Below are 12,501 nucleotides of genomic sequence, written 5' to 3'. Positions count from 1 at the left end.
CATGGGGTTTGTTTTATGTTAGTCAATTACTCCTGGGTGTGGGGCCTGCCCTGATGCGTAGTGGATATGTTCAATAACACTCCACTGGAGAAAACTGATTTCTCTTTCTCAGCACCTATCTATTGCACAACCTCCCTGTTCTGGGGATCTCTGCAAATACCTCAGCCAGCAGGGTGTTGATCCAAGAGAAACAAGAAGAAAGTCTGTCTCAACATGACTCAGTGGACAGTTTTTGTCCAAACTTCTGGAGTCTGGCACTGGGTAGTTTATTTTAGGCGCAGCACAATTTCAAACTAGTTTCTAGTTTAATTGGTCCTGTGTGTACAGAGAAGCTTAAGAGACGGCTATACTGAAGCTCTTGTAGAGTACAAACAAAATCTTCCATACAGATAGGGTCTCTGGATTAACTGAGGGAGCAGGCTCAGGGTAAACAGTGTCCTGATGAGGGTGGCAGGGAGGGCAGACTGCCAATAGACTGACGTGAACTTGAGTCTGAGGGAGGCAGTGTGGCTTGGCAATACAAATAGAGCAGAGGCCACCAGCTACGAATCGCATTGTTCCGGCCTTCTGGGCAGAAACAGGTTACACATCTCTGCCCTTGAGAGGCAACCCTGAGGGCTGAACACTCCTGATTCCCACTGTGCTCGTGTGTGAGCACAACGGCCCACAACTTCCTACTCCCTTTCTCAGTGCTGGGACTCTGTCTGGTTTGAACCTGTGCTGTCTGTCACATGTGCATGGGTCCCGTTCTGTCTGGAAGATGCAGCTTCCCTGGAGTCCTTCACCACCTCTGGCTCTCACAGTCTTTCTGCCTCCTCTATGGAACAGATCCCTAGACCCCGAGGGGAGGGGTCTGACTACTATTCTTAAATACAGATAGAGATTATACGATTAGGTTACTCAAGAGTATACAAAGCAAAATAACCATGTTTATAGCAGCTAATAAAATTATACTGTGTTACACGTGTCGGGATTTATCTCTCTCCTCTCTCTCACAAACAGGCAAACACGCAATCTCACTACACAGCTACTACATACCTAGACTGGCTCAGAACATGTGATCCTTTGGCCTCCCCCACGCTAGTACTGGTATGGCAGGACTTCTGCTATGTACATTACAACCTTGTTTCAAAAGTATTTAATAAATAAATAAATTCTATCTGCTCTTGTTGCAAAGAAAAAAAAAGCTAGCTATATAAATTATAAATAAGCTAATCTCACTAGGCAACCATTTTTTTTTTTTTTTTTAAGATTTTTTTGATTCTTTGTGAATTCAACATCATGAACCCCAACCCCACTCATGTCTCCAGCTTCCTTATCTACTCTCTGGCCTTGCAATCTGTTCCTGCCAAAGAAACAAAAAACAAAAACAAAAAATAAAAAAATCTCCATAAAAGCATGTGTGTGTCCCAGTGTGTCCCACAGTATTCCTGTGTGTCCTTACATCTTTACTTACACTGGTCTGGTTCGAGGCCTCTGGCTTCTGGTACACTATCAATACTGGATTCTCACAGGGACCCTTCTCAGATACTCTGTTGTTGTCCTGTATCATGGACATCCTGCAGCCTTACTTCTATAGGACCAGCCCCTTCACATGCTCCAACAGTTCACAGACGATGTGGATGCTGGGGTGGGTCAACTCAAAGCCCCAAGTTGGTCAGCCCACCTGTTCTCCTGATCCTGAGCCAACCAGGGCGAGCTCTCCCACACACTGTTCTGTTCTTGGGTCTGGCTCTACTGTGCTGCCCAGGCATGGGACAGACTACTCTCCAAAGCACTACAGCCTTCAAGGAGCAGGGCTAGTTCTCCTTCACCCAAGCCATTCCATAGCTGCTGAGGGTCAGGGCCAGCTCTCCTGTGCTCACAGGTAACTATTTTTCTATCTATATGTGTTACAAAGCATTATACTGTAAATATTAAATGGACATAATGAGATTTGTTTTTTGCAGAAAAAGAATATAAATGTGGAGCTGGGTCATTGTGGCAAAACATCCGACTAAAGAATGCAAGCAGGGAAGTTTACTGTGCCTCATAGTCTTGGAGGATTCAGTCCATGACAGCATTAAAGGCACAGTGTCTGGAGTGAGACGCTTCACGGGCACAGGAGTATATCGCTCACGCCTGTGCACAGCAGAACCCGCAGCCAGGACTCATGGCAGAGCCAGAAGCAGCAGTAACCTTCAAGGTCTGCTCCCAAGCCATCAGGAGGTTTGCCAGCTCCAAGCCACCACCCTGCGTGATATACCAAGAACTCGGAAGGTCTGGGGTTTTCATGCAGGAGACAGGATGAGCTTCTTTCTCAGAGTGTGCTGCAGGCTGAGGTTGTATTTCTCTTTAGAAGAGACACCGCTGTTCCACGCATACACTTTGTTCATGAGTTCAACGTGGAGATCCACGAGTGGGCGTTTCCTAGAGGAAGAGAAAGGCAAAGTTTAAAGATGTGCAAACACCAAAGAGAAGACAGATTGTCATTAGGGGAGAGTCAGCTAACAGGTATGAAAGTCCTTTGAAACTCATCCTTTTAAATGATCCGTACATTGCTTAGCAAATGATCCAAACAATTGGCAGTACTCTGGACCAGTGGCCAGAGCCTCCTTCCACAGAGACAGTGGGATTTTATTCTGAGAACACACCAGCTAGGGAACAACCCACCTGATAACCCCATGCAAAGAGAGAAAGACTATAAAGGCCAAAGCTACCCCTGGTTCCCGGAGCACCTACTCTGAAGTGTTGCACCCCTCCAAGCCCCCACACTCCCTGCTGAGCCACCACTGAGGAGGCTGAGAAAGCTGGGGCAGCACCCGAGTCCTTGGAAGGCAGCATTTGACTGAGAGCTAAGCAACATTGTTATCCTTTGTAATTGCGGAGCAAATTTGAAAGGGCAAGTTAGTCCTATACTTGAACATTGTAGCTTCATTCCATTTATAGAAGCTAGGGCGGTGACGGTTCCCTCCTCCTAATAAAAATCAAAAATGTTTGCAGTCATCCCATTGTCTCTGAAAACCAAGACCGTCTGTGGGACCATGTGAAACCAGGCCAACACTGAACCCTACAGTGTATACGCTGTGCTTTTTCTAAAATACACACCTATATAAAGCTCAATTTATGTTAGGAGAGTATAATAAATACATCCAAAATACAAGCTGACTAACGCAAAGTAGTCATAAGCTGTGCTGAGTCTTTATCATCCCCCCCCCTCCTCCCAAAGCAATCTGAACTGGGGAGGGAAAGTCTGTCCTGTCGAAGTCCATCGGACCAGGCACGGATAAACATGTGGTCAAGGATAAAGGTGGAGGGCACAGACCCCAGCGGCTCACCTGTCTTGCTTCAGCTGCTGGGAGAGTTTCTGCAGATACACAGAAGACGCGCTGGAGGGCTTCTCCAAGTGAGATTTGTCTGCTGTGCACAGGCTCCAAAAGATATCAGCCTCTGGGTGAGTTGTGCAGTGTCTGGGTTGCAGGGGCTTAGAGTCCACATTTTTTATTGATGGCCCATCTATCTCCAGGCTGCTATCTTCCAATTGGCTACCTAACGACTCGTAGTTCTGAATAAAAAAGAGCTTTGGCTTCCCTCTGAGAGAAGGGCACGTGTCCCCCGTGAACATGTTCTTGACACAATCCAAGGAGAACCCTGAGCGAACTTGATCTCTGCCCATCATGCTTTGGGAGCCTTCTAGGCTCACCAGAACACATACAAAGCTGTCATAGTCTTGATGTTGGGTCATACAGGCAAATCGGCGAACGATCTGGGTTATGTCACGTGACTTGGGAAACAAGAAAGGCTGGACACGGTAGCCCAGGGAAGTGAAGGTCTCTTGAAGATGTTCTGCGGAAAACCAACAGAAAACAACACAGAAGTGAGAAAAGCCAAGAGACATTGGGCATGACGCCTAGCCTGGCCTGGTCTCCACTGCGCATGTGTTTCTACGTCAGGATTCTCTGAGGCCTCCCAAAGTAGAAGCAGCTAAACATGAAGTGTGCGACTTTTGTGCCCCAGGTTTCTCATGAAGGCACGTTCCCTGCAACACTGCTTTCTCTGCCCACAGCCAAGACTGAACCCACACAATGCCGCTAAAACCAAGAAAGAACAAAACCGCTGTCTTGTCAACCAAACGGAAGTGGAAGGTTCGTTCTTCAAAGGGTTCTTTCCTCAGAGTACAGAGGACTGAGAAGCGTGTGCAGGGTGTAAATCCAGGTGTGCGTTTAAATGGCAGCCTGGGTTATGGATTCCCTCCCCTTGCTGTGGACCTATACAGAGGCCCTTAGCTCTAAGTTGGGAGTGTTTCTAGATTGCCCAGTTTCACTCCCAGTCTTGTCATCCCAGGCTGCCTTTGCAGTGAGATGAAGTGGTAAGCCTGACAATCCTGCTTTCTAACCCTGCCCTCGGACTGCAGGGCCATAAGAAAGGTGGGACTCCCTAGCTTTAGAGGAAGTTTTAACAGCCACCAACCAGAGTGTTGTGAGGATTAAACAATAGAAATAAACATAAATAATGCTCGGCCTTATTCCATTGCCTGAAAGATTTTCCACTTATTCTAGAAGTTTCTGGGGCTCTAGGCCCTATCCAGTCCACTTTTTCTCATCTGTCCAGTTTGCTTTTACTAGGAGAACAAACACAGTCTCTTAAACCAATTCATACCTTTGTTAATAACATATAGGCGTTTCTTTCTCTTCTCTATTCAAAACTTCTACGTCATCCACTGCTTTTCTGTTCTTTATCTGGCAAATGCCTCTACCTCAAAATATGCTGGGCTGCTCTGTCCTAAACCCAGAGGCCCAGCAAGTGTCTCCCATTCAGACTGTTCATCGACCTCTCTGGACTTGCTCTTGTGTCCTGTCTCCAGTGCCAACCCCTCTCCAGTGGTGTGGACTTTCCAGAAGTCTATCCTAAGTTTGCTCCAAATGGAACCACACAGTAACTACAGCAGTGTAGCTAGCGTCTGCTGAGAGCAAGCGTCTGATATAAGACTGCCCAGTAAGGGATCAAGGGGAGAAAACAATGAAGGTCACGTGACTACTGAGTACCAGTTCTCAGCGCACTGTCCAACTAGGATTCATATGAAGTGCAGAGCGTCACAAACAAGCCAGACTCACAGCTTCAGCCTTCTTGCCCACCCAGCTTGGCCAACCACAAATAAACGATAAAGGCGAGAGAGGAGAGCCTCAGTTTGTCTTCTAGGTGCCAGGTGAGAATGGAAGGACAAAATAAAGATGAAAAGGAACACAGCTTTGTGTAGGCAATGATCCTTGGAACCGTCACCAGGCAGGTAAGAACTGGCTTGAGTGTTTGAAATTGAATTTGCCTGTGTATACATAGTGTATACTAGAACTTTCCATGCCCTGCACTGTACCAAGACAAGGTGGTTCTAAAATGTGTTCACGACGTCCTACATGAGAGTTCAGGGGGCAGTGTCTTGGAGAGGGCCACATGTGGGACAACTGGAGCCTCTTGGCTCCATCCTTAGCTTTCCAGGCAGCCAACAAATGGCTCCTCCAACCCCAGTCAGACCTTCAGTTAGCCCCAGCTGAGTGTCTCACCACAGACTCTAAGCCATAAGAATCCCCAAAGTCCTAACCCACAAAAACTGTAAGAGATAATCCAGTGAATAGTTCGCTTAAGCCACTTAGTTGTCAAATGATTTATACGCATTATTAGATAGATAATGCTCTCTCCTATCAGTAAGCATGACATAATCATCTTTACTTACAACTGTAGTTATACATACTTTTATCCTCTGCTGACCCACCCTCTCCTGGAAATTAGTTAGAGTCTCTAATGTTGAAAAAAGATAGAAAAGTACAGACATCATTAATCTCACAACCAGCAAGCATCTTATTAAGGAAATGGGGGCGGGGCATGGTTTGCAGGTTGCTGATTGCCTGTTAGATTCCTCTTTCGCCTTCTAAGATCTGGGTGGGAGCAATGACCGACCATACTGACCCACCCTAGCCGTCGCCCTGGAGTGCGAGCAAGGTTTAAAGCGCAGAACTAAAACCAGGTTGAGTTCAAGACAGGAAAGCAAGAGAAGGACTTTAACCACTTGGCAGGAATAAAGACAGCCTAAAGAAACACATGTGAACAACTGTCTGGCATAGGGAGATATTATAATTACACCCCCCCCCCCGAATCTCGTGCAGGGAGGAGGAAAGAGCTGAAGCTTGGCGACTGGTCGGACACGTCTGCAGAAGAGACTGGAACACAGGCAACGGTGACGAGCTGGACCCGACCTTTCCGAGGACAGCTTCGACCTTTTTTTTGTTTGTTTGTTTGGTTTTTCGAGACAGGGTTTCTCTGTATAGCCCTGGAACTCACTTTGTAGACCAGGCTGGCCTCGAACTCAGAAAACCACTTGCCTCTGCCTCCCGAGTGCTGGGGTTAAAGGCGCCACCACGCCTGGCTTGTTAATTGTGTTTTTAACTGGTCTACTGCAGAAAGCTTGTTAGCACCGCAAGGCTAGCAGGTAACAGGATCGCAGCCCCACTGCTAGCTCCTTTCTCTTGCTATGGCGTATTCTCTCCTCTAGGGGGCAGAAGTAACCAAGGAAATGCAGGTTCCAGTGCACTGGCTGGCTTCAAAACCCTCTTCACTGGTAAAGCCTTGGAAAGCCCAGCCAGGCCTCCTGCCCACGCTGATGCGCACGGGTAGAGCAAAGGCTGCTCGATCTTCCTTCTCCTCAGGTTCAGTGGCTCAGCTTCGGCCTCAGAGGGGCTAAGTGTAGGAAAAGCACCCAAAATCTAACGCAGGAAATCTTTCCCCAAAACAAGAGGGGAAAGGTAAAGGTCCCACATGCCACAACTACCACCAAGAAGAACCCGAGGTCTGTATGGGGCTTGGGACAAAACAGAGCAATCCTCCAATATGGCAAGGGCAAGTCAGCCAGCAGCCAGCCGTGGGCCATCGCAGCTGACATTTCCTCTATTGGATGGCAAGGCCAGGTAGGCATGGATGCCAGCTGGAGTGGCACAACATCAACATTCCTTTCCTCCTTGGGCCAGCAAAGACAAGCATGTAGTCCTGTCTGATTTATATACACTGTAAGGAATGGGGAGGGGGAACGCGTAACTTTGAGTAAGTGAGAGCCTCCATTTGTTCATCTGTGAAATGGGATTAATTCTAACACCTAAACCAAAACGGCAGAACCCAGTGGGGTTTCTGTAAAGATACTTCCAAACTGCATTTATTCAAACATAAATGATTAATTCTAAAGGAGATGACAGCTGCATATCAACCCGTAAATCAGAGTCCCGGCCAGGCATCTTCGTTCTAAGTGCTTATGACTCGGATACAAGTCTCCTTATTCTAAATTAATACGATCTTAGGGTGGACAGTCTCTGTGCTCCATGTATGGCTTAGCTACCATACCAGTGCTTACAGATACAGGAAGAAACAGTTGGGCGTCGGGTTTGGAAAATAAAACTTTAACAAAATACAGAAGCATCACTTCTCCTTCTCCCGCCCTTCTTCCGCCCATGCCCAGCCCAGCTACAGCTCTGCAGCTACAACCGCTTCTTGGAAACCATGGATGTTCCCTGGCCTTGCGGTTGGTACAAGGCTGCCAGGAACCAATCACAGGCTCAGGAAAATGCCTGGGCCTTACTCATTTAGAATTCATTCATTTACTCATTTAGAATTCGAGTTATATAAGCAGATTTATCTCAGCACCTTCTAAATAAATACATGGAATAAATAAGAGGCAGTGTCTCGCCAGTCTATTTACAATCAGTTACTGAGTGCCCTTCATAAGCCAAGATACGGTGAATAGGTGAAACCCAAAGTGGGCAGATATCCTGGGCGGGGAAGGGAAGGGGGACAAGGTTAATGTGGATTTCGGAGTGTGTGCTCACACAGAGGTCACAGGTCAGCCTTGGGTGCCCTCCTGCCACCTTGTGTGAGCAGCTCTCTTTGCTGTTCTGTCCTGTGTCTGTCAGGCTAGCCGGCCCATGTGCTTCCAGAGGTTCTCTCATCTCCTCACAGGAGGGCTGGGATTACAGACAACACATGTTGACCTTTATTTGGGATCAAGAGATTTGAACTCAGGTCTGCACATTTGTAAGCATGCACCTTTACCCATTGAGCAATCTAATCCTAAAATAAGTTCCTTCCTTCCTTTCTTCCTTCCTTTCCTTGGCTTGAGGACAATTCAATTTTTATTTAAAAAAAAAAAAAAAAAACAGGGTGAGGCAGCTATAAAACTCAGCAGCTACCAAGAAGAGGAGAAAAGGGAAGAAAAGGAAAATTGCCATGCCATTTGAGCCAACATGGAGGTCTGACACGTGACAGAAAGCAGCCACCTGGTGTTTGTGGCTTCTCTATGGGAGGCTAGATGCATACACTCCGCACCTGGGAGGGAATAAACTACTGTACCCCCAAACTTGCGTTTTACTAAGCTCCCCTTATTGTCCTACCAGAATCTATGACAAGGGACACGGATCAGGCGCACAGCTCGCTGGAGAGGAAGGTAACACACGTGTACACGTGTCGTGTATGATGTCTCATAGCTCAGTGGGGTCACAGGACAAATAGCGCTCAATGAAACAATGGGCAGTGTGATCTCGGACACTGGAGCATTGTGGGAGAAGTTATAACTTAAGCCAGAGTCTGAAAAACCAGGACAAAGGAGAGGGAAGTCCCCCCCACACACACACACACTGCTGACGGGGCAGAAGATGTTGGTGAGGAAAGGCACAACTGGGGCCACAGCTGGGTGGGAGCAGGGCCATCCGGCACGTATCCAACTCTGCATTTGGTCGCCTAGGCCAGCTAAGGCCTCACTGCTCCAAGCACAGACTCGAAGAAAGCGACAAACCATCTTTTAAGAATCTATATTGCTGGGCGATGCTCGTGCATACCTTTAATCCCAGCACTCAGGAGGCAGAGGCAAACAGATCTCTCTGAGTTCAAGGCTAGCCTGTTCTACAGAGTGAGTTCGTTCCCAGATAGCCAGGGCTACAAAGAGAAACCCTGTCTCAAAAATAATTACTGGTAATTCTTCCCCGATGATACTGTATCAGGAGAAAATAATACCAAAGCTATAAAACCCAAAACAGGTTTCTGGTATACCCAAGACAGCTAGGGTTCAGACCCATCACCCCTCACCCAGAGTGCTAGGACCTCAAACACTCAACAACCTTAGGGTCTTTTCTGCCAAGTCATTTTCTTAGAATGCCTCTCAGGAGAGGAAGAGCCCTATCCCTTATCATGTAAATATCCATTCGGTTTACAACCCAAGTATTAACATACCTCTCAAAGGGGCTACCCTGAACCCTAGTACATGTAGCACACTATCTTTTTAAACTCTAAAATACAAGGGCCTCCAACAAGGGCCCATAGACCCACACTTCTTAAATACACCCTAGGTTTAGGCCTGGTGAAGTGAGGGCCTTAAAGGGAAATTTCATTAATAATGTTAATCTTTGGGGGCTGGAGAGGGCACTGACTGCTCTTCCAGGGGACCCAGGTTCAAATCCCAGCACCCACATGTCAGCTCACAACCACCACGAGCTGACTCCTTCACATACATAAGCACGCAGGCAAAACACCAATGAGCATAAAATGAAAATAAATTATTTTTTAAAAATAACGTTAAGCTTTTAAGCAAATATATGCTTGGGTCCAGAGGACAGACATATCCAGAAAACAAAAGAGCACCTCATCACACACTCCGGTTCCCAGGAAGAAGCCATTCTCAGGGTGCTGATCCCATGGGAATCAGGAGGGGCCAGAATGGTTTGTCTACTGCTCCTCTGCCATTGTGGTGTCCCTTTTCTCCATGAGCAGAGATCGATCCTAATGAGTGCCCTACTTCCCCATGCACAAATGTCCTTATTATATACATGTGACTACAAGAAAATAATGTGTACTCAAGGTTCCGCTTGTTCCGTTAGAAAAAAAAAAAAAAGAAGAAGAAGAAGCCACATGAGGAGGCACGGAGCAACCCCTAGCCTGTCCGTGTAAGAATAGGAAGTTTCTTCACATAACACTACAGTGGAAACTGCAAAGTAGGCTACCAAATGTGTGTCTTAGTCAGTTAAAGCATAACAAAGATATCAGAAGCGGCAGCAGAGGAGAAAATACTTCCTCTTTAAAAAAATCTGCAAATGTTTTCTCTCTCTCTCTCTCTCTCTCTCTCTCTCTCTCTCTCTCTCTCTCTCTCTCTCTTCCCTTACCACCCCCCACACCACCACCCCCACTTCTGCCTACAGATCAGGAAACAGCCTTTAACTCCTCTGGACCATGCCTGCTATTTCTGCTGCCTTGTTCCCCGCCATGATGGTAATGGACCAAACCTCTGAAATTCCAGTGGCGCCCAGGGCATCCCTAATTACATTCCGACCCATGCTGAGGGCCCAGGTCTGGAAGAGGAAGGCTTTGCTGTGGAGAAGAAGGAAGAGGATGGGGACTAACTGTGCGCTTGAGAGCTGTCTGAAGGTCTGCTCTGACCACACATGGAACAAGATGCCAACGTTTTTAATGAGGACTGGGACGAGGAGCTGAAAGCAGGCCGGGGGAATCCTCGAGATGCCGATGACATCCAGAGGAGCAATTCTCAAGAGACTGAACCTTGGGTGTGGTGAGCCCTACTAGGAGACACCATCTATGACCACCCACCTCCACTGACACCATGTTATCCTACGGTGGTCTTCGAAACAGGACAGTCTGATGGTGCTGAAGACTAAAAATATTGCTTTCTGCCTCATCCTCCAGACCCAGGGCTGTTCCTGTGTTTTAGGTGAGATGTCCTACCCAAGGCATTGCTCCCAGGGGTCCCACTGATTCCCCGTTGTGTTGTTATTGTTGTTAATGGACTCTTTGCAGTGTGTTGGCATTTTTGTCTGTGCCAGAGTTGTATTCTTTATAAATAAAGATGAAAAAATAATGTAAATTTACAAAAAATTCTTACAAAATTTTACCAAAACAAAACAAAAAAATCTGTAAATGCTGTAATTTATACAGAATCCCTCACTCTACACCCCCACACACACCCCCCCAAACAACCAGAGCCTTAAACCAGGCCTTGCATCCATCTGCCCGTGATTGGAGGCATTTGCTTCTACATGCCTAAAAAGATTAAGGCGAGAACAGAGCTGGCCAACCAGGACCCAGGCAAGACCTGGCTCTGCTAGGCTACTGACATAGTTACCGGGACACCATGAATGTATTCTGCAATTCTCCCAAACTGGCATAATGGCGCCAAATCCATCAGCACTGCTGTCTACCTCAAGAAGAGGTCATTGACCACAAGGATTGTTTTCAAGAATAATTTACCCAAAAGTAACCGTGTCTTTTCTCAGTGGCTCTGAGACCAGAGTCCTCCTCAGTACATGCTCGATGCAGGGCCAAGCAAGACACTTTATTTGTAAGACAACCTTAATAAGTATTTACCAGACAAAGAAAAGAATATGCCTATAAATATTTAGGGGATTCGTATACTCTTTAGTTAAAGTCTGACTTGGGGGGGGGGGGAAGGTAGGCTAAAAGGAGGAACTAAGTCCACAAATAAGTCTACTAAACTCTAAACTTTAAAGGACTGGTTTTTAAAACACAGTGTTACTAGAAGTGGATAGTCTACTAATACTATCCACTTCAGAAAATACCTCATAAGTACCTCTATGCCCGGCACTTGTCCAAACGCTGGTGACACACAGACAAACAGATAAGCTCTTCCATCTGCCCTTGGAGAGCTTACGTCAGTGCAAAGTGGCTAAAAGCATGATCATACACTACTACCATAAAAAGCCGTTAGCCATACCTGCCACAGGGGAGGGAGTCTATCTATCAGGCCATACACTCTGATGGACAGTCCATCCCGCTACTGCTAGTTACATTCAGAACCTTCCTTTCAGTTGGCAGTTATCTTGTCTGCTTGTTTATTATCTGACCCCTGCGCATCAGCCACGTGTTAAATTTTTCTGCAAAATTCACTAGACCGAGGACATCCCGCACGATAGCACTAGGTGAAGGGCCCTAGTACTAATTACACAATAGGAAGCACCAAAGAAGTCACAGCAAAGTGTGGTCCCTGCCCTAGAGTCCTCGGTGGAAAGCATCAGGAGACACGGAGGTACAGCAATGCGTGAGAGGAGGCTGTCCTTCACTCTGGATGGTTAATGCCTTCCTGTTGTTCTGAGCCTCACAGAGGGACTGGGGCCTCTCAGCTGACAAAGCAAAGCAAAGCAACATGATGTGAAGGAACCTATACCGCCTCGTTTCTTATCTGCTGATTAGCCACCTGAGCTGGGAGAATTCATAAGTGACCTCTAAGCCAGCAGCTTGTTTTATTCTCAAAGGCACATGAGTCAAGAGACCCCTGACTCTCAGGGAGAAGGAGCAGCTGAAGTGCCCTTCTCCATAGGGCCAGGCCCCCTCTAGTCACACACTCCATCTCCAAGATGTTGACCTCAGAAGGACTACACCGAGGATCTGCTGCCTGGGGCTCCATTCTGTGCATGTGTGTGTCTGGGGCAGGGGTGCATGCGAGATCATATATATGGACATGTACAC

At 47.0% G+C, this 12,501-nt stretch overlaps 1 protein-coding gene across 4 annotated transcripts in view; it reads right to left on the bottom strand.

Annotated features, from left to right (window-relative positions):
• Positions 1-1,203: 1,203 nt before the first annotated feature.
• Cflar (CASP8 and FADD like apoptosis regulator) overlaps positions 1,204-12,501 on the bottom strand; it is a 44,635-nt gene continuing 33,337 nt past the window's right edge. For all 4 annotated transcript variants that reach the window (XM_029538616.1, XM_029538617.1, XM_029538615.1 and 1 more), the window contains 2 exons: positions 3,318-3,825; positions 1,204-2,409 (listed from right to left, as the gene is read on the bottom strand). In XM_029538616.1, the coding sequence (XP_029394476.1) occupies positions 2,271-2,409; positions 3,318-3,825 (647 nt within the window). In that variant the 3' untranslated portion in view covers positions 1,204-2,270. The remainder of the gene's footprint in view (positions 2,410-3,317; positions 3,826-12,501) is intronic.

The sequence above is a fragment of the Mus pahari genome, chromosome 5 (genome assembly GCF_900095145.1).
Source record: "Mus pahari chromosome 5, PAHARI_EIJ_v1.1, whole genome shotgun sequence".
Taxonomy (NCBI): domain Eukaryota; kingdom Metazoa; phylum Chordata; class Mammalia; order Rodentia; family Muridae; genus Mus; species Mus pahari.
The sequence above is the reverse complement of the archived record's forward strand: the minus strand, read 5'-3'. Positions and strand labels throughout refer to the sequence as shown.